The sequence below is a fragment of the Pongo abelii genome, chromosome 2, assembly GCF_028885655.2.
Source record: "Pongo abelii isolate AG06213 chromosome 2, NHGRI_mPonAbe1-v2.0_pri, whole genome shotgun sequence".
NCBI classification, from domain to species: Eukaryota; Metazoa; Chordata; class Mammalia; order Primates; family Hominidae; genus Pongo; species Pongo abelii.
In genome coordinates, this window is record NC_085928.1 from 189,554,133 (window position 1) to 189,580,910 (window position 26,778).

The 26,778-nt window shown below is 38.2% G+C and overlaps 1 protein-coding gene across 2 annotated transcripts; it reads left to right on the plus strand.

The window, feature by feature from the left end:
• ACTL6A (actin like 6A) lies at nucleotides 1–26,519 on the plus strand. Of its 2 annotated transcripts, none has more exons than XM_024244680.3 (14): nucleotides 1–224; nucleotides 7,678–7,754; nucleotides 7,922–8,096; nucleotides 11,242–11,342; nucleotides 12,242–12,339; nucleotides 14,090–14,184; nucleotides 14,493–14,599; nucleotides 14,697–14,786; nucleotides 18,520–18,581; nucleotides 18,779–18,893; nucleotides 19,025–19,105; nucleotides 21,146–21,241; nucleotides 24,324–24,410; nucleotides 26,038–26,519. In XM_024244680.3, the coding sequence occupies exons 1-14, from the start codon at nucleotides 200–202 to the stop codon at nucleotides 26,116–26,118; spliced, it is 1,290 nt and encodes a 429-aa protein (XP_024100448.1). In that variant the 5' UTR covers nucleotides 1–199; the 3' UTR covers nucleotides 26,119–26,519. The 2 variants fall into 2 exon arrangements, with proteins under 2 accessions (XP_024100448.1, XP_054409005.1); XM_054553030.2 differs by lacking the exon at nucleotides 1–224 and adding an exon at nucleotides 478–748.
• The last annotated feature ends 259 nt before the right edge of the window (nucleotides 26,520–26,778 follow it).

The window sequence follows — 26,778 nt, forward strand, 5'->3', positions numbered from 1 at the left end:
ACCCTCGTGATTGGCTGATAGGAGGAGCCAGCAAGTGTGGCTGAGCTCCGGGGTGTGTGGACGCCGCTTTGTTGCCTGAGGGGGGTGGCGGTGGAAGTTAAGGGAGTCAGGGGCTATCGCTTCTCGGGACTCCCAGTCGCGGCCACTGCAGTCACTTCGCCAATTAGCCCTTAGGGTAGGAGTGGCGCCGGCAGCAGCCATGAGCGGCGGCGTGTACGGGGGAGGTGAGTGAGTGCGGCCGGACGAGAGAGCGCGCCTTTTCGGCGTGTGGGGTTTGTAACCGCCGCTCCCAGCCCTCCCCTTCCCGGCGTTCCCTTCCGGTCTCCCCGTCTCGGGACCCCGGCCTCCCCGCCCCGTCCCCGCCCCACGCTCTGCCCGCCCCCGCAGCCCACCCGGCTCGCCGTGCTCCTCGGGCGCTCTGGAGTGGCGGCTCTCTGTGGCCCCTTCCTGCCTCTGTACCCGGAGGAGCAGGGTTTTGGGGTGCGCGCTCGGTTCTCTAGGGAGCCTCGGGGCTGGGCGGCAGGCTCAGTCTAGCCGGCCGCCGGGCCCCAGCTTGGGTGACCGCCCCAGGGTCGCATCTCCCCGAGTGCTTCCCGGACTCAGCTGTGTCGGGGCGCGTGTGCGCGCGCCTAAACTTGGAAGGTCTCGGCCGTTTGCAAGCGTGGACGGAGGGTTCCCAGAGTGTCCCACAGGTGGCAAAGCGAGCCTCAAGCCGTAGAACTGACTAGGGAAGCGGCGACCACTTAGGGTACTGCCTCCTCCCCGTCTGCGCCCCATGCGCGAGCTGCCTCACCTTTCAGTAACTCCTGCGGGTTTGTTGGCTGCGGAGTCTCCAGAGTGACTCGTGGGCGGGTCTGTTTGAGATCAGTTCAGGAGCACGTGTAATTTAAGGATGCCCAGAAAGTTTGCTGGGGGTCCTAGGCGTGTTATTTTTAGACTTTCCTTGATTAGACTGTGGTGTGGTAGAAAGATTACCAGGTGCCGGGAGTTACAGACTTGGGTTGAAATATCCACCTCACTCTTTATTAAGCGCTTTGGTCTTGGGCAATTTATGTAACTTTCCAACTTCAGGCCTCATTTCTGGAATAATTCCTAGCCGATGGGGGTGGGCATGAAGGTTAAATGAAATAATGCTGCATTTGCCACTTAAAGTCTGGTCCATGGACCAGCAGTGTCAGCATCACCTGCAAGCCTGTTAGAAATGCAGGATCTCATGCGTCATTCAAAATCTACTGATTTAGAGCCTCCATTTTTGCAGGATCTGCAGGTTAATCGAAACACTGATACATATAATTCATGTGTTGGGTTGTGTTTGATGAGTTAGAGACCCAGAAAACAAATCCAGACTACTGCTATTGTTACTGTGTCTAGTAGTGATGCTGTTTCTATAAAGGATGTCATTTTACAGGTAGGAAACAACAAAAATAAGATTTTTCCTTCATGTTCCCCAAGAAAATCACATCACCCCTAAACTTGGAAGGAGAAAAACATTAAAATAAAAAAGAAAAGCCTTTTTAGTAGAGTAGAGGTTCAATTCTTGAGGATTTTTATACACTAGAAATTGCATCCTAGGTTTTAAACATCCAGAACTCTGGTTCTATTAAGCCTCCTGCCTCCCATTGCCACTCTCCTACTTTGGGTTCATGGGGCTTGATTTTTAATGAAGCAGGGTACAGGAATTAGATGTATCTCCCATCCTGGAGAAGGAACAGATGTAAAATTCTAAGAATTTAGAGTCTTAAATTAAAATTCCACCATATCCAGTTTACTAAACTAATTAGGACAGGAAAATGAGCTGATATGTTTGACTTTTTCTATTTCACAAAAATGTTTTTTGAGTACTTGCTATGTGGCAGGTATAGGCTCTTGTCATCAAGAAGCTCAGTCTTGTAGATGAGTCTGCTAGGTAAATAGACACCGTATTTCACTGATTCTTCGTTGTACATTTTTTCCCACATTTCAACAGCTGAAGTTGGAATATATCTTTTTTTTTTTTTTTTTTTTTTTTAATAGAGACAGGTCTTGAACTCCTGAGCTCAGGCGGTCCTCCCGCCTCAGCCTCCCAAAGTGCTAGGATTACAGGTTTGAGCCACTGCCCCCAGTCCGAATATGTCTTAACAGTGCTAGCGTGGCAGAGTTTAATTGCCATATTATTTTGTTAGTGATGCAGGAAATAGTGGTGCATCATGTAGTTGATAGCATCTTATATTGATCAGAAATGGTAGCTGTAATTCAATGAGAGATGTTCATTGATAACAATATGTAGAAAGGGCCAGGTGCGGTGTAATCCCAACACCTTGGGAGGCCGAGGCGGGCGGATCACTTGAGGCCAGGAGTTGAAGACCAGCTTGGCCAACATGACAAAACCCTGTCTCTACTAAAAATACAAAAATTAGCCGGGCGTGGTGGCGCATGCCTAGAGTCCCAGCTACTGGGGAGGCTGAGGCACAAGAATCACTTGAACCTGGAACTGCACTCCAGCCTGGGTGACAGAGTGAGACTCTATCCTAAAAAAACCAAAAACAAACATATATATGTTATATATGTTATATATCATATATATTACATATATGTTATGTTATATATAATATATATTATGTAATATATAATATACAATATATTATATGTTACATATATGTTATATATTATATATAATATATATTTTATATTATATATGTTATATATTATATATAATATTTAATATATATTATGTTATATATTATATATTATGTTATATATTATATATGTTATATATATGTTATATATTATATATGTTATATATAATATGTTATATATTATATATAATGTATATGTTATATGTTATATAATATATGTTTGTTATATATATGTTATATATGTTATATATAATATATAATATGTTATATATTATATGTTATGTTATATATACTATGTTACATATTATATAATGTATATGTTATATGTTATATAATATATATGTTTGTTATATATGTTATATATAATATATAATATGTTATATATAACATAATATATGTTATATATTATATATAACATATAATATATGTTATATATTATATATAACATATAATATATGTTATATATTATATATAACATATAATATATGTTATATATTATATATTGTATGTTATATATTATATATAACATATAATATATGTTATATATTATATATTGTATGTTATATATTATATATAACATATAATATATGTTATATATTATATATAACATAATATATGTTATATATTATATATAGTATGTTATATATTATATATAACATATAATATATGTTATATATTATATATATTGTATGTTATATATTATATATAATACATACATGTTTTTTATATATATATATATAGTGCAAAGGTAGCTCAGAGAATAAAGTTACTGATTCCGTGTGGTGGAGTCAAGGGACTTTACAATAGAGGTAATGGGGATGATGGAGGAGGAGTGGAAAGGGACAGCATATGCAAAGGTTAGCTGAATGAGAGTATGTGGTGTGTGCAGGAGATGACATATTACCCAGTAAGTTAGTGTATGAGGCAGGAAGTGAGACTGCTACCAGATTTTGCTACACCTTGAATTTCAACTGGCTAGAGTGATTTAAATTGTATCAAATGCAGTGATGAGAAACCATGGAATGATTCACCCCCTAATTTTTGTTGACGGATTTATGTACCAAAATAGTGACAGTTACAGTATTGAAAGATCACAGTGCAGCAGTTGGAAGGGTGGATTTAAGAGGCAAAAAGGTGGAGGCACAATATCTGTAGGGAATTGTAGTTTCCCTGTTGAGATAAGAGCTTGATTGAAGGCAGTGGCAGTGGTATTAAAAAGGAGGGGATTTGAGAAATACTTAGCAGAAATATTTGGCAGAACTTGAAAGATAGAGGTGTTCACAACAACTCTCAGGTTTTTGCCAGTGCAGACTGGTGGTCAGCAATGTGTTAGGCAATGCTGGGATTAGCAGTGCTTCAGATGTGTTGAATTTGAGATACCCATGAGACATCAGATGCAATTATGTTGATGTACAGTGGAAAGTTCAGGATATGGTTGTAGACACTGGTTAGAGTTTGAGAGAGAGAGATTTGAGATTGGAATTATCAGTATTTAGGTAGAAGTTGAAGCTATAGGAGTAGAATATATTGCCCAGGAAAGGGTAAATTAGGGAAGGGGCTCCTAACATGGGGTTTGTGGCCTTCCCAAAGTTTCCGTGGTAGAACTATATTTTATTATAATTGGTTTCTTTTATAAACATTTAAAAACATTCTAAGAAGGGATTCATAATTTCCTAAACTGTGTGTATTAGTTTGTAGGGCTGCCATAATAAAGTACCACAGTCTGTGTGTCTTAAACAGTAGAAATTAGTTTTCTCACAATTCTAGAGGCTAGGGGTAGATCTAAGTGTCAGCAGAGTTGGTTTCTTCCGAGGTCTGTCTCTGTGTGTAGACGGCCATCTCCTCCTCTGTCTTCACAGGGCCTTCCCTCTGTACAAGTCCAAGTCTGAATTTTCTGTTTTTTTTTTGTTGTTGTTTGTTTTTTTGTTTTGAGACGGAGACTTGCTCTGTCACCCAGGCTGGAGTGCAGTAGCACAATCTCAGCTCATTGCAGCCTCTGCCTCCCGGGTTCAAGGAATTCTCCTGCCTCGGCTTCCAGAGTAGCTGGGACTACAGGTGCGCACCACCAAGCCCGGCTAATTTTTTGTATTTTGGGTAGAGTTGGGGTTTCATCATGTTGTCCAGGATGGTCTTGATCTCCTGACCTCGTGATCCACCCACTTCTGCCTCCCAAAATGTTGGGCTTACAGGTGTGAGCCACCACGCCCGGCCTGAATTTTCTCTTAAAAACATCAGTCATACTGGATTAGGACCCAATCTAATGATTTCATTTTAACTTAATTACTTCTTCAAAGATTGTGGTTTCACCGAGCATGGTAGCTCACGTCTATAATCCTAGCACTTTGGGAGACCAAGCACTTTGGGAGACCTAGCACTTTTGGAGATCCAAGGCAAGTGGATCACCTGAGGTGTGGAGTTTGAGACCAGCCTGGCCAACATGGTGAAACCCCATGTCTACTAAAAATACAAAACCTAGCCGGGTTTGTTGGCCAGCAGATGTAATCCCAGCTACTCAGGAGGCTGAGGCAGAAGAATCACTTGAACCCAGGAGGTGGAGGTTGCAGTGACCTGAGATTGTGCCATTGCACCCCAGCCTGGGTGACAGGAGTGAAACTCTGTCTCAAAACATAAAAAAATAAACAAATAAATAAAGAATAAAGCCTCTGGTTTCAAGTACAGTCACATTCTGAGGTACTAGGGGTTAGGATTTTGACATATGAATTTTAGGGGGACACAGTTCAGTCCACAACACTGTCATAAAGGTCTATAACGCAGAACAGGTTAAGGGCTCCTGGTGCAGGGCAAAAGATAAATCCTTGAGGAACAGAAGTTGAAATTTTTGGTTAACTATACAATTAATTCATTTAATTAGGATATCTCTTTACCCAGCATTCTGGTTAATAAAAGTATTAAATTTTACCAACTCATATTCATTGCTATACTTACGATTTGTACTCAAGTTTAGGTGCTGTGGTGAAAACAAATAGTGTTCTCCTTTTAAGGACCCCCTAGTTTCTGACAAAATAATTTGGACCAGAGAATTTCACAGGGAAGGGTTAATTATCTTGAGAAATGTAACAAATACATAAACTTTCTTTTATATTAGAAATTAAAATATGTCTCTGTTTTATTTGAATAAAAATGAGAGGCTGGGTGCGGTGGCTCACACCTATAATCCCAGCACTTTGAGAGGCCAAGGCAGGTGGATCATGAGGTCAGGAGTTTGAGACCACCCTGGCCAATATGGTGAAACCCCATCTTTACTAAAAATACAAAAATTAGCTGGACATGGTGGTGCACGTCTGTAGTCCCAGCTGCTCGGGAGGCTGAGGCAGGAAAATCGGTTGAACCTGGGAGGTAGAGGTTGCAGTGAGCCGAGATCATGCCACTGCACTCCAGCCTGGGCAATACAGCAAGACGCCGTGTAAAAAAAAAAAAAAAAGATCATTCTGCAAAGCTACTGTCTCTTAACTGATACTTGCAAAGTAATGGGTTTGATTTTTAAAATTTTAAGTTTTTGAAATATTTTAAACATATTAAAAATATGTAAGTTTGTATGTGATATTACTGTAATCACCTGTAAGTTTGTATGTAATACAATACTACATTCACCAGTGAGATTAAATAGATGTCATATTTTGCCATATTAATACCTCAGATATTTTAAGAATACAAATGTTATTGATACAGATTTCCTCTCTCTCCCCTCTTCAGTTCACGTAACCACTGAACTGAAGTTGGTATGTAACATTCCCAGACCCCATGCATATTTTCTTTTTTTTTTTTTTGATGTGAGTGTGTGTATATATGTATGTGTATACATATAGGTTTTTGATAACTAGCTTTTAAAACTAAGCATTCTTTTAGATTTATTGATGCTGACATATGAAGATCTGAAGTGTTCATTCGAACTGCTGTACAGGATTACATTGTGTGAATATACTGTTGCTTATCTATTTCCCTGCTGAGAGACCATTAGATTATTTCTGCCTTTTCCTATGGCAAGCGGTGTGTCAATTATAATAGCAGCTTACACTTAGCATGTGTATTTTCTAAGACTTCGTATACATGAAAGCATTTAACACGTTTAATCATTAGAGCATCCTGTGAGATAAGAGCTATTATGTACATTTTACATATTAGGAAAATGAAGCAGCGAGGTTAATAAATTGCTCAGTTCTTGTAGCTGTTTTGTACATGTCTCCTTGCAACCTGTATGAGAGACTGTCTCCAAGTGTAATTCTATGTGTGCACAATTTCAACTTTAGTAGATATGACTAAATTGCCCATAGTGGTTGTCCCACTTTGGATGATAAATTATATAATCACCCTAGTTGATGGTGGAGGGAGGTTACTGGTATATTTATTAGCCTGGTTCGTTCACCTCAGGGTAATCCATGGCTAACTGCATCCCCTCTACTAAAAGTCACAGCTCCTATCAGGTAGCCCTCCCCATACAACTTTCTCTCCAGATTCTGATAACAGTTATTTCTTCTTGTTTCTTCAGTTTGAAGAATGGCATTGGATCCATTATTATTGGTTATCATTATAGTACTGGGGTACTGTACTGTCCCTTCTGGTTGTCCTGTATTTCACCTATATCTTTGCAAATAATTCCCTTTAATAAGTAAACTGAAATTACCCAGTTTTAGTGTACCATTTCTTAACTGATTGAACCTCTACTTAAATACAGTGTATGACTTGTTATATTTTAATTAAATGATTCTTTAAGGTGTATTTGAAACTAGGTTCAAGTGAGTAATAATATGAATATAATTGGGCTCCGTGCAGTGGCTCATGCCTGCAGCACTTTGGGATGCTGAGGCAGAGGATTGCTTGAGCTCTGGAGTTTGAGTCCAGCCTGGGCAACATAGTGAGACCTTATGTCTACAAAAAAATTTAAAAAATTAGCTGGGCATAGTGACGTGCATTGTAGTCCCAGCTACTTGGAAGACTGAGGCGGGAGGATTGCTTGAGCCTAGGAGGTTGAGGCTGCAGTGAGCTGTGATTTTCATATGATATTTTGCAAGCTGTTAATGCTAATTATCTTTAATCTTTTCAGATGAAGTTGGAGCCCTTGTTTTTGACATTGGATCCTATACTGTGAGAGCTGGTTATGCTGGTGAGGACTGCCCCAAGGTAAGTGTAATGTTAGAGTTAATTGGATATGTAGAGCCATTCATGTAAATTAAATTCATGCAGAAATTCTGATTCAAAACAAAATATAATAAAATACATTAGTTGGGGAAAAAAATGCTTCCTTGATGAAAGGTGAAACTTGTATATCATGTTTCTGACCCTTACAGGTGGATTTTCCTACAGCTATTGGTATGGTGGTAGAAAGAGACGACGGAAGCACATTAATGGAAATAGATGGTGATAAAGGCAAACAAGGCGGTCCCACCTACTACATAGATACTAATGCTCTGCGTGTTCCGAGGGAGAATATGGAGGCCATTTCACCTCTAAAAAATGGGATGGGTATGATGTTTTCCCCATGGAATTGATTATGGAGTGTACATGTTATATTTTAGATATAAAGCAGTAGCTTCCTATAAGTTGAACATCAACCGTGGTTTTTTGTTTTGTTTTGTTTTTTATTCCACAAACTGATTTCCAGACACTGAGAATACAAAGATGCATAAGAAATGTTCCTTTTCATTAAAAGCTTACAGTTAGTTAGGGGAAATAGATGTATATATACAAATAATGGTACACTGTGGGATAAGTGCTACAATATAGGTATGTGCAATGAGCAGTGGGATTAGAGAGGAGAGGTATTTGACTCTAGTGTTGGGAGTCAGTGATGGTTTTCACAAAGGAGGTAACTTGTGATGAATCTTGATCAATGAATAAGAATTAGCTTGGCTGACAAAGCAGGGTAAAGCAAAGGGACCAGCATGTGTGAAAGGATGGAATTGTGAAAGAAATTTAGGTGCTTAAAAATGTAATACAATTAAGTATGGTTGCAGCATTGGGCTCATTAGGGTCAGTAGCAGGAAAGGTAGGCAGAGAGCAGTAGCAGGAAAGGTAGGCAGGGAGGAGTCATAAAAGGCTTGTAAACCATCCCAGGGTTGTATTAAGCTAGTGACTGAAGGATAACCCCAAAGGAATTTAAACAGATGTGATGGTAAGAGTCCAGATGAGAAATGAAAAAGGTTTAAACTATTATATAATGCTGGTAGAGATTCTGAAGGGACTTTCAGGGTAACCAGGAGACAAATGGTACTAAATGATCGAGGGAGTGAAAGCAAGAGAGAAGTTGAGAAAGTTTCCTAGATTTTTGGTTGGGGTAACTCTGAACAGAGAGTACCATGCATTGAGATAGGAATATAAAGGGAAGGAGCAAGTGTTATGGTTTTAAAAGGCATGGTTGGCCGTGCGTGGTGGCTTGCGCCTATATAATCCCAGCACTTTGGGAGGCTGAGACTGTGGGTGGATTGCTTGAGTCCAGGAGTTTGAGACCAGCCTGGGCAACATGGCAAAACCCCATCTCTACTAAAAATACAAAAATTTGCCAGGTATGGTGATGTGTACCACCTGTAATCCCAACTGCTCGGGAGGCTGAGGCACGAGAATCACTTGAACCCAGGATGCAGAGGTTGCAGCTGAGATCCCATGACTGCACACCAACCTGGTGACAGAGTGAGACTCTGTCTCAAAAAAAAAAAAAAAAAAGCAAGCTTATCAGGGATAGCCAAAGTCACTCTCAGGTTCAATTATTCACCAGCAAGACTCACAGGACTCAGCATATGGTTGTATTCACAGCTAGGATTTATTGTACTGAAGATTCAGATACAAAACAAAATCGACAAAGGGAAAAGGGACAGGGGATGATGAAGTCCAGATGCAAGCTTTGGAGAGTCTTCTCACAGTGGAGTCACCCAGGATGTGCTTAATCCCTCCAGCAACAAGTTATAACCTGTGTTGCCTTCCAGGAGAACTCTGAGACTCAGTACCCAAGGATTTTACAGAGGGCTGGTTATGTAGGTACTATCTACCTGGCATGTAACAAAATTTTAGATTCTCAGAAGGAAAGCAAGTGCTCAGAACAAACCATATTGTATAAACAGTGTAGGTATAGTGAGCTACTCTTACCATTTAGGGACAAGTTTTATATGAACATAGGTAACTGTTTGCCAGTCATGTTTCCAGACACCAGCTAAGAGTCAGCCTTACAAGCAGGCCTTTCTCAGGCTTGCAGTGTTAACTCTTGCACGTGTAGTAAGTAAATGGGTTCACTGAGTTCAAAGTACTTAGAACATCCAGGTGATAATTCAGTAAACAGGGGAATAAAAGGTTATAAGAAAGATTTTAAGACATGGAGTTGCATTTTATTACTCTGAAAAAATTTGGAATGTGAGAAGAGGATTGAAGATGGAGTTCCTAGCAAAAACTTGTTGTATACTTTCACCAATAGAGAATAAAAGATACCCTTGAAGGAGAATGAAAGGGAACAATTAGGGATGTAGGAAAAAAATCTGGGGAGAACAAGAAAAGAAAAAGTTTCTGGAAGCATAAAATTCCAGTTATTCTCAGTGTTTTCTGCTGTGACATTGAAAGCTTTACACTAAGAAAGAAGTTAAAATCCAGGTGGGCCTGTGGAAATATATAATTAATGATATTTTTTCTTTGGGCTGTGACAGAAAAGTTTGTAAACTCTTGTGTAGGCAATACTGTCGTAATTTAGAGAAGTCAGATGAGATTAAAAATGTTAAGTATCCATGAATTTGCCTAGTAGAAGGTCTTTAGTGGCTGGGCGCGGTGGCTCACGCCTGTAATCCCAGCACTTTGGAGGCCGAGGTGGGTGGATCACCTGAGGTCAGGAGTTCGAGACCAGCCTGGCCAACATGGTGAAACCCTGTCTCTACTAAAAATGCAAAAATTAGTTGGGTATGGTGGCGGGCACCTGTAATCCCAGCTACTCGGGAGCCTGAGGGAGGAGAATTGCTTGACCGCAGGAGGCGGAGGTTGCAATGAGCTGAGATTGCACCATTGCATTCCAGTCTGGGGGACAGAGCAAGACTCCATCTCAAAAAAAAGAAAGAAGAAGGTCATTAGTGACTTACGTCAGTAGTTTTAATGGAATGTTTAGGCGGAAGCCAAATTGAAGACAGATGCTCTTCTTTGAATTTTTAACATGTCTTTTAGTCTTTTTCCTTTGAATTTTTAACATGTCTTTTAGTCTTTTTCCAAATAGATTGTAAGTTTTTTTGAGTGTCGGGTCTAGACCATACAATTCTTTCTTTTTTTTTTTTAAATCCAGCAATAGTATCATCAGAAGGCCATACAATTCTTCTGTACTTCCTGTTGTCATTCTGATCACATTCTGGGCCTCTAATAAGTATTTATTGAATTGAATAACATTTACTTCTTATTTTAGGTCTGTTAGATTAATTATGTTTGGGACAGGTCTGGGGGCTGGAGGGACCAAAAAGAAGTTCTATATATCTAGAAGGCAAAGGTAATCTCTATATAAAGTAATATGGTATGCAGTTGATCTGTAAAATCAGTAGGTTCTGTATACTAAAGTATTAATTGTTAGGTCATAGAAACAATTTCTCAAAAGATGCTGTATTCATCTTCAACTATGCATTGTTTCCAAGTTACTAATCTTATGTTCTAGTTGAAGACTGGGATAGTTTCCAGGCTATTTTGGATCATACCTACAAAATGCATGTGAAATCAGAAGCCAGTCTCCATCCTGTTCTCATGTCAGAGGCACCGGTGAGATAAAGATTTTCTTTTTCATGTTTCTCTAGTTGTTTTTTTTTTTTCTTTTTTTCCTTTAGTTTTCTACTCATTTGATGAATATTTTTCTTTAAAGAGGCATAGAAATTCATATTTTGAATTTGAAAATTAGGGAAAAGGATTAATTTTTTAACACTATTGTAACTTTTATTTTACTATTCCAATAAATAAAATACCCAGAGAACAACAAAACACCCTAATGAATTCTTGTGGTTATTTATGTATTTCTAGGGATTTGTTTAACATTTTATTTCCTAGGACTGCTTCCCATTTTGAATTATGAATCATTTCTTGTGCCCCAAGGGCAGCGTATATCTACTTTTATTCAAGTTTCCAAGAAAGAATTGAGATGTTGAACAAGGGCTGGAAATTTCTGGACCAAAATCTCTTGTGAAATACATTTGGTACATAGACAAAAGGGTCCCAGAAAGCATGCATAATGGTCATAAATTATCAGTATCTTATTGTTACTAACTTACAGTATTCTTTTATGAATACCAACTATAAGTGGGAGAATTTGGTGGTCTAAAATTAATACTTAGGATTTGAATTACCATATTTACCCTTTAGATTTCATAATATGTTTATAAGAATCCTGATTTCCTCATATGTGGAAAAGTCAGGAGCAATTTTATTATTAAAGAATTTTAATTCTTATCTGATTGATTTATTAAATTTAATCTACATCTAAAGATAAATATTATAGAGGTTTTGTTTTTTATTTTTGCGAGATATTATGAAAGATGATTTCCCGTGGTATTTTATTCTGTTCTTAATGTTTTATATCTTTGTTAATATAGTGCTAGATTTTATCTGGAGATAAATCAACTTTTTAATTCTTAATAACTTGCATTTCTTTTTCCCCTCTTCTCAAGTGGAATACTAGAGCAAAGAGAGAGAAACTGACAGAGTTAATGTTTGAACACTACAACATCCCTGCATTCTTCCTTTGCAAAACTGCAGTTTTGACAGCGTATCCTTGAAAGAGTAATACTTTTCCTCTTGAAGTGTATACAATACTACTGAATGTGAAAACTCTGGGAGAAGGCATAAGCCAATTATTGCATGTTCAGAAGTTGTTTTTTTCCCTTTTCTCTTGCTTTTTAGCTATTCATCTTTTAGTGTTTCTTGTTAGAACTGATGATACACCAGAAGGTATGAGGGAAATAAAGTAACACTCAAATTCTGAGTGTTAAGATGTTTTCGTTTTTGTTTTTAAGAAGGGGCATGTGGATAGAAGGCAATGTTTTAACCAGTTGGCTTAGATGAATTGAAAGACTGCCATTTTAAAATCTCCCTCCCTTCCAATATCATAGAAAACTGGAAATTGGCTGTAAATTCATTCTCCAAATTTAGTCAGTCATCAAATCCTACCTATTCTTCCCTGCTATTTGCTTTTCTCTGTCCCACTGCCACAGCATTAGGTAGAGGCTATTTCCAGGATTACTGAAGCACATCCTCTTGTCTGCCCATTCTTTACACTGTTGCTCTAATAATCTTTCTATTTTTATTTATTTATTTATTTGGTAGAGATGGAGTTTCGCCATGTTGCCCAGGCTGCTCTCGAACTACTGGACTCAAGCGATCTGCTTGTCTCAGTCTCCCAAAGTGCTGGGATTACAGGCATGAGCCACCGTGCCCAGCCTCTAAATAATCTTTCTAAAGTGCTAGTCTGCTTTAAGCCAGAATCGTCTTCTACATTTCTTCCTTTATTTTACTTCCAGACTGTACTGAGGTACTTGCAGTTCTCTGACCTCGCTGTGTTCTCTTGCCTCTTGGTCTTCCCACATGCTCCTACTCTTGCCCATATTCCCTTCCCCAGATTTTACTATTGAATATCTCAGGAATAGGTTTCTCTTTTACACCACTACCTTCCCTGGGACATCCTGAGCTTTTCTTTTTACAGCTTTATTGATCATCTACTTCACTAAACAGGATAACCTTCAGGGAAAAGGCAGTTTTGGTGCACCATTATGTGTCTACTGTGTTAAAAGGAATTGTTAGTGCCAGGTGAGCAGCCTCCCTCCTTTCCTCCCTCCCTCCTTATTAAGCACCAGACTTAGTAGACACCTAATAGATGCTCAGTAAATATTTGATGAGTGAGTGAACGTTCCTACTCCTAAACATCAGTTTAGTATATTCAGGTAGTATAGGCCGTCTGCAGCACAAAACTGTGGAAAATGGGATCTGCCAATATTCACCCACTGTGGAATTCACGTGGAATAGTTTTCCCGCTCATTGAGTTGGAGGAGATAGGAACTGCCATATGGCTGCCAAACTGCTGAAACAGCTCTTCTTCAACGCTATGTGAGAATGGTTATAGTCCCTAGCTCAATTGTCACAACGTCCCACTGTTCTTACCAAGTTTCTGTATATTTTGTTAAATAAATGCATCTCAGTTTGTTGTAAGCTCTTTGATCAGTCTCCAGAGACTTTTAGTGATTATGTTAATTTTGACCAGCTTAATAGTAGCTGTTTCTAGGATAAAGGTTTCCCTGAGTTCCTGATACCTCCATTCTGGAATTCCTGCCTCTTGCTATTTGTTTTTAAGCCAGAAGTATTATTTTATACCAATTTTTATCCCTAGATTCACTGTAATACATTTTTAACTATAAGGTACATGTTTAAGAAATAGTTTCTGAAACATTATAAGAGCCTGCCCTTTACAATAAACATTATTTTAGCGGCCTTGATACTTTCTTTTCCTTAATGTTTTAAACTAGATTTGCTAATGGTCGTTCTACTGGGCTGATTTTGGACAGTGGAGCCACTCATACCACTGCAATTCCAGTCCACGATGGCTATGTCCTTCAACAAGGTAAATGTATTTAACCAGGATACACTGAGATGATTTTAGATGCCGTGAGGGTGCACATAATGAAATAAAATGATGCATAGCACTATTAAAGCATATCCGTTTCTGAATAAGATTTTTTTTAAGTATGTTAAAAATCTTTAGTATATAATGTATATTTAAAACTGATGCATGGCTTTATTTATGTGTTGAAGGATAGTTCAGTTCATTCTACCTGAAAAAGTTATTCACATAAACACAGCCACAGAGGAAATTCTTTCTAGGAAGTTTGGACTTACTGCCCGCTTAGCCTTGTTTCATCTGTTTCATAGGCATTGTGAAATCCCCTCTTGCTGGAGACTTTATTACTATGCAATGCAGAGAACTCTTCCAAGAAATGAATATTGAATTGGTTCCTCCATATATGATTGCATCAAAAGTAAGTAATTATTGAATTTTCTTTGTAGAGCTAGCTTCTAGCTCCCCCACCCCTATGAAATGAACTCCGTTAACCTAGCATCTCCTGGTACTCTCAGGAAGCTGTTCGTGAAGGATCTCCAGCAAACTGGAAAAGAAAAGAGAAGTTGCCTCAGGTTACGAGGTCTTGGCACAATTATATGTGTAATGTAAGTAACCCTCATTCTCTTTACAAAAATGTTACAGGCTTTTTGCATGAGTATTTAAAAAAGTTATATATAGGCTGTAAATCCATGAGTAAAATATGGGCACTTTATATTTTCAAGCTCTTTCTCCTTTTATTACTAAATATATTTTGAAGATTAAATAGAACATGATCTCAGGGTCACACTCTATATTTTTAATGATATTTTACTAACAAAAGAGCTTTGCTGTGAGAGGCATGCTTTTCATATTTGCCATACAAATATCTCTACAAATTACTACATATTCACTTGGATTACTATGGTGAGACCTGGAAGGAATTTTGGTTTTATGCTATTCTGAACATTTTTGGCTGAGAAAATGGTTTTAGGTTTTGTAGAGGCCTACTAGTATGTCTCAGTTATGTTCTGTTTCCCAGCGTCAGTCAGCAATATCAAAAATGTGTTTTTGTTCAGAACAAGGAACCCATGAGAGATTCTCTTTACTAAACACCCGTCTCTGAACGTATGGCTTACTGATGGGGAAGAGGTTAGTAAAACAACCTGACACCACAGATAAGCCTTAATTTCTTTTTTTTTTTTTAAGAAAAACTGTTATTTTAGGTTCAGGGGTACATGTGCAGGTTGTTATATAGGTAAACTCGTATCACGGAAGTTTGTTGTACAGATTATTGTCCCCCAGGTACTAAGCCTAGTACCTAATAGTTATTTTTTCTGCTCCATTCCCTCGTCCCTCAGGGAGGTCCCACTGTCTGTTGTTCCCTTCTTTGTGTCCATGTGTTCTCATCATCTAGCTCCCACTTGTAAGAGAGAACGTGCGCTGTATTTGGTTTTCTGTTCCTGCATTAGTTTGCTGAGGATAATGGCCTCCAGCTCCATCCCTGTTCCTTCAAAGGACATGATCTCCTTTTTTCTTTTTTCACTGCATAATATTCCGTGGTCTGTATGTACCACATTTTCTTAATCCAGTCTTCCACTGATGGGCATTTAAGTTAATTCCATGTCTTTGCTATTGTGAATAGTGGTGCAGTGAACATACGCATACATGTGTCTTTATGATAGACTGATTTATATTCCTTTGGGTATATACCCAGTAATGAGATTGCCGGGTCAAGTGGTAGTTCTGGGCCAGGCATGGTGGCTCACGCCTGTTATTTGAGAGGCTGAGGTGGGTGGATCCCTTGAGCTCTGGAGTTAGAGACCAGCCTGGGAAACATGGCAAAAACCTGTCTCTACAAAAACAGAAAAATTAGCTAAGTGGGGCCGGGTGCTGTGGCTCACGCCTGTAATCCCAGCACTTGGGGAGGCCGAGGCGGGTGGATCACCTGAGGTCAGGAGTTGGAGACCAGCCTGGCCAACATGGTGAAGCCCTGTCTCTAAAAATATAAAAAAGTTAGCTGGGTGTGGTGGTGGGTGCCTGTAATCCCAGCTACTTGGGAGGCTGAGGCAGGAGAATTGCTTGAACCCATGAGATGGATGTTGCAGTGAGCCAACACGGTGCCACTGCACTCCTGCCTGGGTGACAGAGTGAGACTCCATCTCAAAAAAAAAAAGAAAAAGAAAAATTAGCTAAGTGTGGGGGTGTGCACCTTTAGTCCCAGCTACTTGGGAGACTGAGGTGGGAGAATCACCTGAGCCCTGAGAGGTCGAGGCTGCAGTGAGCTGTGATTGCACCAGTGCCCTCTAGCCTGGATAACGAGTGAGAACCCATCTCAAAAAAGAAAAAAAAAAACAAATGGTGGTTCTGTTTTTAGCTCTTTGAGGAATTGCCACACGGCTTTCAACAATGGTTGAACTAATTTACATTCTCACCAAAAGTGAATAAACGTTCACTTTTCTCTGCAGCCTTGTCAGCAGCATCTGTTATTTATTTTTTTCAAGACAGAGTCTTGCTTTGTCGCCCAGGCTGGAGCGCAGTGGTGCAGTCTCGGCTCACTGCAACCATCGTCTCCCGGGTTCAAGCGATTCTGCTACCTCAGCCTCCCAAGTAGCTGGGACTACAGGCGCATGCCACCACACCTGGCTAATTTTTGTATTGTTAGTTGGCCAGGCTGGTATCGAACCCTTGACCTCGTGATCCACCCGCCTCAGCCTCCCAAAGTGCTGGGATTACAGGCATGAGCCACTGTGCCCGGCCCTATTTTTTCACTTTTTAATAATAAATAATAGCCATTCTGACTGGTGCGAGATGGTGTATCGTTGTGGTTTTGATTTTCATTTATCTGATGGTCAGTGATATTGAGCTTTTTTTCATATGCTGTTGGCTGCATGTATGTTTTCTTTTGAAGTGTCTGTTAGTGTCCTTTGCCCACTTTTTAATAAGGCTTTTTGTTGTTGTTGTTCCTTATAGAAGCTGGGTATTAGACCTTCGTTAGATACATAGTTTGCAAATATTTTCTCCTATTCTGTAGGTTGTTTGCTTACTCCGTTGATAGAAATTAATGTGTATCCAGCAAAAGAAACTAAGAGTAAAATTATGAGTCATAATTTACTATGAGAGGGATCATATCTGACAGGTTTTAAAAAAATTATTTTATTTATATCATATATATATATACACACACACACATATATATATTTTAAAGACAGGGTTGGCTGGGCACGGTGGCTTACGCCTGTAATCCCAGCACTTTGGGAGGCCGAGGCAGCGGATCACTTGAGGCAAGGAGTTCAAGACTATCCTGGCCAACATGGTGAAACCCCATCTCTACGAAAAATACAAAAATTAGCCGGGTCTGGTGCTGAGCGCCTGTAATCCCAGCTACTTGGGAGGCTGAGGCAGGAGAACTGCTTGAACACGGGAGGTGGAGGTTGCATTGAGCCAAGATTGTGCCGCTGCATTCCAGCCTGGATGACAGAGCAAGACTCTGTCTCAAAAAATAAATAAATAAATAAAGACAGGGTCTCTCTCTGTCACCCGGGCTGGAGTGCAGTGGTGCAATTGTAGTTCACTGCAGCCTCAAACACTGGGCTCCCCCGCCTCAGCCTCCTAAGTAGGGAGGACTACAGGTGCACGCCACCGTGCCCAGCTAATTTTTTATTTTTTATTTTTATAGAGACAGTGTCTCGCTATGTTGCCCAGGCTGGTCTTGAACTCCTGGCCTCAAGTGATCCTCCTGTCTCGGCCTCTTAAAGTGCTAAGATTACAGGCATGAGCCATTGCATCCAGCTCTGACAGTTTTTGCACCTAAAGATAAAGATTTTTTCTGTGTGTACATGTAATATATGAGGAAAAATTAGGATAATTAGTCATTTTTCCTAGATATTAGACAAGATTTTTCCAGAGGTCGTGTTAGTTCACAGCATTTTATTAAACTGTTTTATACTATGTACAGTCATTAAAAGTTGCATAAAATGTGATGTATATGCACATGTGTATATGTAGGTAATGAAATCTTGCTTCTAATCTAGCTTATTTTTAAGGAGAAAGTGGTGTTCTGAAATTGGTTTTGTTATGCAGAACTGTGGTGCAGGGGTTCCTGCACCTGCAGTTGTTTATCTCTCGTTTCATAACTGTTGTAACTTAAATGTGTGTAATTTAGCTTCTAATGGAAATGTTTAGAATTAGGTTTCTTGATACTCAGAATCCTTGTTAGGTACATTTATACTCTTGAAATGATTTACCCTTCTAGAAACATGGTCCAATTTCATTCTGAAAAGTATTTAAAATATGTTATAAAAGTATAGATTACAAAGATAAATCTCAACCTTGTTTGTTACTTTTTTCTTTTACTCATAGTGTGTTATCCAGGATTTTCAAGCTTCGGTACTTCAAGTGTCAGATTCAACTTATGATGAACAGTATGTTTTCTTATTTAAATAGTATACTTTATAAATGAGAAAAGGATTTGTTTAAAAAATATAGAAAGTACTTAATTGAATAATGTTTAAAATATTCTTACTCCCATTTTTTTACAAGTTGATAATTCCCTAGTAGTTTATAATTTTGAAGAGAATTATTTTTATCTTTTGTGTAATACGGTTTAATATGTTTTCAGAGTGGCTGCACAGATGCCAACTGTTCATTATGAATTCCCCAATGGCTACAATTGTGATTTCGGTGCAGAGCGGCTAAAGATTCCAGAAGGATTATTTGACCCTTCCAATGTAAAGGTATAAAAGCTTATTTCATAATTAGCCTGGCTTTTCCTATATAGGTAAAGAGCTTTTGTGGCTAAAATGTTTTGGATATGCCTTACTGTATGAAGAGCTTCCATGTGACTACTTGTTTTCTTTTGTTGTAGGGGTTATCAGGAAACACAATGTTAGGAGTCAGTCATGTTGTCACCACAAGTGTTGGGATGTGTGATATTGATATCAGACCAGTAAGTGCCAGTCTCCTGTTACGGTTTAAAGGTATCTTTTAGGGGACTGAAATTCCCCCAAATCATTGTTAGGTTGACAGTGACCTAATGGTTGTCAGTGTCATTGACTTTGAAGTTCATTTTATAACAGTATATGTAAAAAGATGAAGTACTAGAAAAGGAAAAATGTGAAACTCTAGAGCTATGGTGTCCAGTTTTGTAGCTACCTGCCACGTGGCAATTTAAATTAAAATAAATAAAAACATAAAACTCAATTCTTCAGTTGTAGTAGCCTCATTATAAATGTGGCTAGTGGCTGCTGCATCAGACAGTGCAGATATAGAATATTTGCATCATCACAGAAAGTTATTGTAGACAGTGCTGTGCTAGAGATTTCCTGAAGTGTGGCAAACCAAAATATGTATTGTTGGTGATTTTCTTACAGATAGCACAACTTCTACTTTTATTTTTCAGGAAGGCATGGTTTAAATTATATGAGTAACTTTTACATGAAGTTTATTTTAAATGATCTTCATATTTTTTGTGCTTTGTCAGGTTTTAAATACTAACTCCGTATTATACACTTCACTCATTATCAGTGATAGGTTCTTGGAGACTGCAACTTTAACTGAAACGATGTACAGTAGGTCCTTGAAGGACATTGTTTCAGGAAAAAAATTGGTTTTGTTACATGTCATTTTGCTGAAAGTCAGTTTCCAAGGTCATATTGATGACATTAAATGAGGACTTACTTTATCTTATTTAAACCCAATTCAGCTCATCACCCACATACTGCCTAGATTTTGAGTAAATTAATTTGCTTAAAGCATAGTGCTAATAGCTACTATGTTATTCAAAAAAGGCTTTGAGTGGCTATGAAAATCATACTTTATTTTACCTTTATTTCACATGGTAACCTAGTAGGCATGTGATGTTTCTAGGACAATAGTAGTATAAGTTTGGGATTTTTTTTAGCGCAAATACAATTCCACCTTTGGGGGAAGGTAATTGAATTGAAGTATATTTATTGCAACAGTAATAACTTTGTTTTTAGTGAAGTTTCTCCTTTTAACTAATGAGATACTTTTGCATTCCATTTTCTACTTCAAAATTCAGATGATTTAGACATTTGAAGTATGTTTTAAAAATAGGAACTTATGCACTAAACAAGGTTGACATTTAACTTTCTGATGCATACATGCAAATTCAAAGTAAATACACTCCTTATAAGTAGTAATTTATTTTTATTTGGGAAGGCCTTAGCATGTGTCTTTTGGAAAAGCTCCCATGTGCTTCTGATGCTTACCTCTGCAAAAGAGAAAGGTAGCAATAATTTTGGCGAGGAATATGTTCAGAGTTTATCATTGTCTGTCATAATCATAAAATATTGTCTAATTTTGAATATCCTAACTTACAGATAAGCATTCTTTTTCAAAATATTTGTAATTTTAATTTTTGGCTGGTAGTTGCTATTAATATTTCCAGATGAGCATTCTAAGATAAAGTCATTATAAAATGTACTTCTAATTAAATATTGGCAGCTATCTGCCAAAAAAAATTATGATTTTTAGAATGATTCCTTTAAATTAGTGGTTCTTAAAACTTTGTGCACATTGAAATAATCTTGGGAGTTAAAAACCATGCCTGCCAGGCACAGTGGCATGTAGTCCCAGCCACTTGGGAGCCTGAGGCAGGATTGTTTGAACCCAGGAGTTTGAGGCTGTGGTACGCTATGACTGTGCCTGTGAATAGCCACTGCATTCCAATGTAGGCAATATAACAAGACCCCGTCTCTAAAAGTAACCTTGCCTGGATCCCATCCCCAGACATTTTTGTTTAATTGCTCCTAGGAATTTGTGTTTTAAAAGCTCCTTAGATGAGCTGAATGTACAGCCAGGATGGAGAATTGATGGATTAAGCTATTAGGTCTATATAATAGTAAAACATTTCCAAAAAATGAAAGGGAAAATTGTAGTAGAGCACATGGTTATATTTGTAGTTGTATTTAAAACTTTTGGAAACATATGGAACTAATTGATTTTTCTTGTATTTTTATCCTAGGGCCTCTATGGCAGTGTAATAGTGGCAGGAGGAAACACACTAATACAGAGTTTTACTGACAGGTTGAATAGAGAGCTGTCTCAGAAAACTCCTCCGGTAAGTTCTGTTTGTTCTTTAATGGTATTCTTCAGCCATATATTTCCTCACTGATGGTGTAATTTTGTAGATAAGCGTTCATTTTTCAATAGATACATGATATTTTGTGTGTGCCTGGTATAGTATCACTAAAGTTAATATCCTTTAATCAAGTTTTCCTAGTTGACATCTATTAGTTTCTCTTAAATTATTTGAATCTCATTTATTAACTTAATATTTAAGTACGTATAGTCCGCTAGGCACTAGTCCCTGCACACCAAGGGCTCAGTCTACTAGGATGGTTAGACATGCAGAAAATGATGACTGTAACATGCTCAACAATTCAGTATGTCATGAACGAGGTGCTGTCGGGAACACCAAGAAGCCACTACTTAACTCTAGGAGTATCAGAGGATAGCCTCATGAAGAAGCTATAGTTTGAATGAATAGTTCAACTCATTGCTAATTTATGAAAGGATATCTAGATGGAGGGAATAAAACCATTTACAAAAATACTAAGATAGGTATGTTCCAGTAATTCAAAGTAGTTGGCTTCTAGGCTTTACATAAGTGGAGAAAGCAATATGGCTAGAAAGATGGATTAGTTTCCTAGAGCTGCCATAACAAAGTACATGTTGGTGGCTTCAAACAACAGAAATTGATTGTCTTATAGTTCTTGAGGCTAGAAGCCTCAAGGTGTCAGTGGAGCTATGCTGAATCTCTAGGGGAAAATACTTCCTTCTTCACAGGATAAAATCTAGCAGTGGACTGATGAGCTCATATGTTTGTTTTAAAAAGATCAGTGGGTATATTATAATAACTTTTAAAAGGATAGAAAAACTCGGTTTGAGAAGGTAATTTATATAGTACTTCGATAACAGAATGACAGTTATAAGCTTTTAACTTTAAAATTTCTATCAGCTGGGCACGGTGGCTCACGCCTAAAATCCCAGCACTTCGGGAGGCCGAGTCAGATGGATTACGAGGTCAGGAGACCAGCCTGGCCAACATGGTAAAACCCCATCTCTACTAAGAATACAAAAATTAACTGGGCCTGGTGGCGGGCGCCTCTTAATTCCAGCTACTCGGGAGGCTGAGGCAGGAGAATTGCTTGAACCCAGGAGGCGGAGGTTGCAGTGAGCTGAGATCGCACCACTGCGCTCCAGCCTGGGCGACAGAGCGAGACTCCATCTCAAAAAAAAAAATTACAAAAATTAGCCGGACACGGTGGCACATGCCTGTAATCCCAGCTACTTGGGAGGCTGAGACAGGAGAATCGCTTGAACCCAGGAGGCGGAGGTGGCAGTGAGCCGAGCTCATGCCACTGCACTCCAGTCTGGGTGACAAAGCAAGACTCTGGCTCAGGAAAAAAAACTTCAAGTGCTTTTTTTGTAAGGTATTCTGCACTAAAGATTACATTTAAAAAAACCTTATTAGTGGTTACATATGCCCTAACAATATCTATAAATCTGTATATTTAATAGTCTTTTAGCTTCCCATATAAAAGAATGTTTTACGTATACCACATTTCTGTAATTAAAAGTGGTATCTAAATATATAGGCACACTGTTGACATCTGCCTTGTATTTTCTAAATTCTTGGAGATCTAGAGCATACCTGAATTATAATACTAATCATTAGATTGATTGATTGATTGATTTGAGATTTATTTATTTACTTGAGACGGAGTCTTGCTCTTGTCCCCTAGGCTGGAGTGCAGTGGCGCGATATCGGCTCACTGCAACCTCCGCCTCCTGGGTTCAAGCGATTCTCCTACCTCAGCTTCCCAAGTAGCTGGGATTACAGGCATGTTCCACCACACCTGGCTAATTTTTTATTTTTAGTAGAGATGGGGTTTCTCCATGCTGGTCAGGCTGGTCTCAAACTCCTGACCTCAGGTGATCCACCTGCCTTGGCCTCCCAAAGTGCTGGGATTACCGGCGTGAGCCACTGCACCGGTCTATAATACTAATGATTAGATTTCATAGAAAATCCCTGAATAATGAATACAGATAAGGATGGCCCAAGGTGTGGTCAAGGCCAGTTAGAAACTATCCTTGTCCTTTAGGAGGTGATAACAATCTATGAAAGAACAGGAAAAAAATTCTATTTAATAGTTATCAATCTTTCTTACCCACAAAAACCCATGTTTACCCTGTCCCCAGTACCTTCTACCCACCCATATCCCATACTCTACCCACCCTTGTTGTACACATACTTATTTCACTTTGAAAAGCTCAAAAAATATGTTCATTTATAGAATAATAGGAAGATGTCAACAACTTGGGAACTATCCCCAGAGGCAGATTCCTTGGTAAGAGAAAAAAAAAAACCTCTTGATATAGGAAGTGAGATAGGGGATAGTACTGTGCAATAAAATTATGTTATCAAGAGAAAATGAGAGAACAGAAGCACTAATTTAGAAGGAAATAGTATGAATAAAAAACTAACCTGAAATCTGATGGTTGCGTTTTTATTTGGAAGGGTTGGGGTGAACTAAGGAGGGATTAGGATAGCATGAAAGCCTAGAAAGGAAGCAGTTAGAAGGTTGGGGAGGACTACAGAAAGGAAGACAGATTGGGATGATAATTAGGTTGGTGTTGGATGAAATGAAATAATAAAGACTTAGCACAGCACCAGATTTATAGTGTTAGGTGTGGATTTGCTATTTTAGGATAGAAATTGTGAATGCTGTACTTTAGTATGCAGTTTTTTAAAGTTTGTATATTTTCTCATCATATAATTGCATATTAAAAGCCATAATCAAAGTACTTTAAAAGTCTATACATTAGTCTAGCCTATGCTTGTTATCCTGGCTATTTCAAAATTACCGTATTTTAATCAGTGTTTGAACCACAGGGAGCCATTAAGAAGTCTGTCAAAATTGAATTTCCTGGCTGGGTGCAGTGGCTCATGCATGTAATCCCAGCACTTTGGGAGGCTGAGATGGACGGATTGCTTGAGTGCAAATGTGAAGACCAGCCTAGACAATATGGCGAGGAAGACCCTGTCTCTATTTAAAAAAAAAAAAAAAAAAGTAAAAAGAATTTCCTAAGTTGAGTCACAAGATTTGATTGTACTAATGCATATTCTTCTATTTCAGAGTATGCGGTTGAAATTGATTGCAAATAATACAACAGTGGAACGGAGGTTTAGCTCATGGATTGGCGGCTCCATTCTAGCCTCTTTGGTTAGTAGATGAGCTACTTTGCAAAAATGTTCTTACTGAATTATACTAAATTTAGTAAAAATACAAAAAATTATTCCAGTGCTTCATTTATCTTTGCATTTTATAACTGTCAAATGAGTGGAGGACCTAATGGAATAACCAGTTTTATGTGTTCTGATATAACAAAATGCCTCTGCCTAATTAGTGGACATTTGTCAGCCTAATTTCAATGTCCCCTCTCAAACAGAGGTGGAAATATGTTCATGTATGCATGCCTTTTCTAATAATACCCCCATTGGCACTGGTCAGGGCTTGTCTGGAGTGCATTTAAAATTAAAACATTCCTTCTCAAGTTCTGGTCATTCCCCGGTCTACAGTGAGGTCTAGAAGTCAGGAATTGGTCTTGGAGCAAACGGTGAAGTCATGGTGCTGGGTGTAAGATGTTGCTTGGACTACCATCTGCCTTGAATAAGGACAAAAAGTCCTTGTACTTTTCTGCATCCTGGACTTAAGAGCATTTCTCCCTTTATATACAGTTTATATACATATATACTGTATACAGTTATATATACATATATACTGTATATATAGTTATATATACATATATATAACTGTATATATAGTTTATATACATATATACTGTATATATACAGTTTATATACATATATACTGTACACATACAGTTTATATACATATATACTGTATACAGTTTATATACATATATACTGTATACAGTTTATATACATATATACTGTATATATACAGTTTATATACATATATACTGTATATATACCGTTTATATACATATATACTGTATATATACAGTTTATATACATATATACTGTATATATAGTTTATATACATATATACTGTATATATACAGTTTATATACATATATACTGTATATATACAGTTTATATACATATATACTGTATATATACAGTTTATATACATATATACTGTATATAAAGGGGGAGGATGCCCTTTACCTCAGAGCAACAAAAGTAAATGTCATTAAGTATTCAGTCAAGCCTTCTGACAGTTTCTGTTATTGCCTTAGGTTGGCATCAAGCCATCACACCTAAACCCTCAGTCTTCCTTGCCAGATATTTTCTAAATCCTGTACAATGTAACAGATACAGAAGGACTTAGTATTCTTTTTAACCATAAAGGCAAGGCTAAATAGTGTGTTTGGATGGTTCTGGAGGAGGGCAGAAATAATTGAGTACTATTTTGGGGGACAGGACTCTTAAATGAATTATTGAAAGTTTAGGAGTTACGAAAATAAGATACTAAAAGAAAAAAAACGCTGGTGCAGTGACTCACACCTATAATTCCAGCACTTTGGGAGGCTGAGGCAGGAGGATCACAGGTGCCCAGGAGTATAAGACCAGCCTGGGCAACATAGTGTGAGACCCCATCTCTACAACAATTAAAATTAGGCAAGGTGGCATGCCCCTGGAGTCCCAGGCTGAGGTGGGAGGATCCCTTGAACCAAGGAGTTCGAGGTTGTTGTGAGCTACGATCACACCATTGCACTCCAGCCTGGCTGACAGAGCAAGACCCTCTCTCAAAAAAATAAATTAAAAAAAAGCCATTTCTAGTAAGAAGTAAGGCATAATTATATAAATTTGTTTCCATTTTACAGGGTACCTTTCAACAGATGTGGATTTCCAAGCAAGAATATGAAGAAGGAGGGAAGCAGTGTGTAGAAAGAAAATGCCCTTGAGAAAGAGTTCCCAAGCTTCTACCTTCCTTTTGTCACCTTACGTTTCATAGCTTTAGTATACTCAGGAAAAGAATGACCATCTTTTGTAGAATGTTTATACATTTTTGCATATTTCAATTTCCACTTAAATTTTTTAAAGCTTTAACTGGCTCTATAAATTAAGATAAGTTTGTGCTTTCCTTGAAATGCACTTATTCTTATTACAAGCATTTTATAATTTTGTATAAATGTCTATTTTCTCTAAATATTTTGCTTTCAGTAAAATGCTTTCCAACTCTGTTTAGTGTATTAATTACCAGTGGATTGGTAGAATTGCTTTTTATTGACTAGTAAAAGTTACTGCCTATGCTTTTTACCTTAGGCTTATAGAATAAATAAAAATTAGCCATTCCAGAAATATATTTTGGACTGTTGTGCACTGTGATTACTACTTTAAGGACTAAATGTATTTCTCATTATTTTGAATCAAAATATTCCCTGTTTATTAACAGCAGTCCCCACATCCTCTTCATACCCTATTAACAACAGAGGTAAAACTATTATTTAAATTCAAAAACTACGGTATTGCCTTTGCTGTGGCAGTTACCATCACCTTCACACTCTAAGGTAGCAGGTGACATTTAAAGCCTGCTTAAATGTCAGAATTTATAAAGTGGGAAT

What these genes read in the sequence shown, in the direction of transcription:
- ACTL6A (XM_024244680.3), top strand. Translation starts at nt 200, where the DNA reads ATGAGCGGCGGCGTGTACGGGGGAG. An exon ending in CATATATGATTGCATCAAAA is followed by an intron (nt 14,600 to 14,696) that starts GTAAGTAATTAT and finishes TGGTACTCTCAG; the next exon opens with GAAGCTGTTCGTGAAGGATC. An exon ending in GGCACAATTATATGTGTAAT is followed by an intron (nt 14,787 to 18,519) that starts GTAAGTAACCCT and finishes TTTTACTCATAG; the next exon opens with TGTGTTATCCAGGATTTTCA.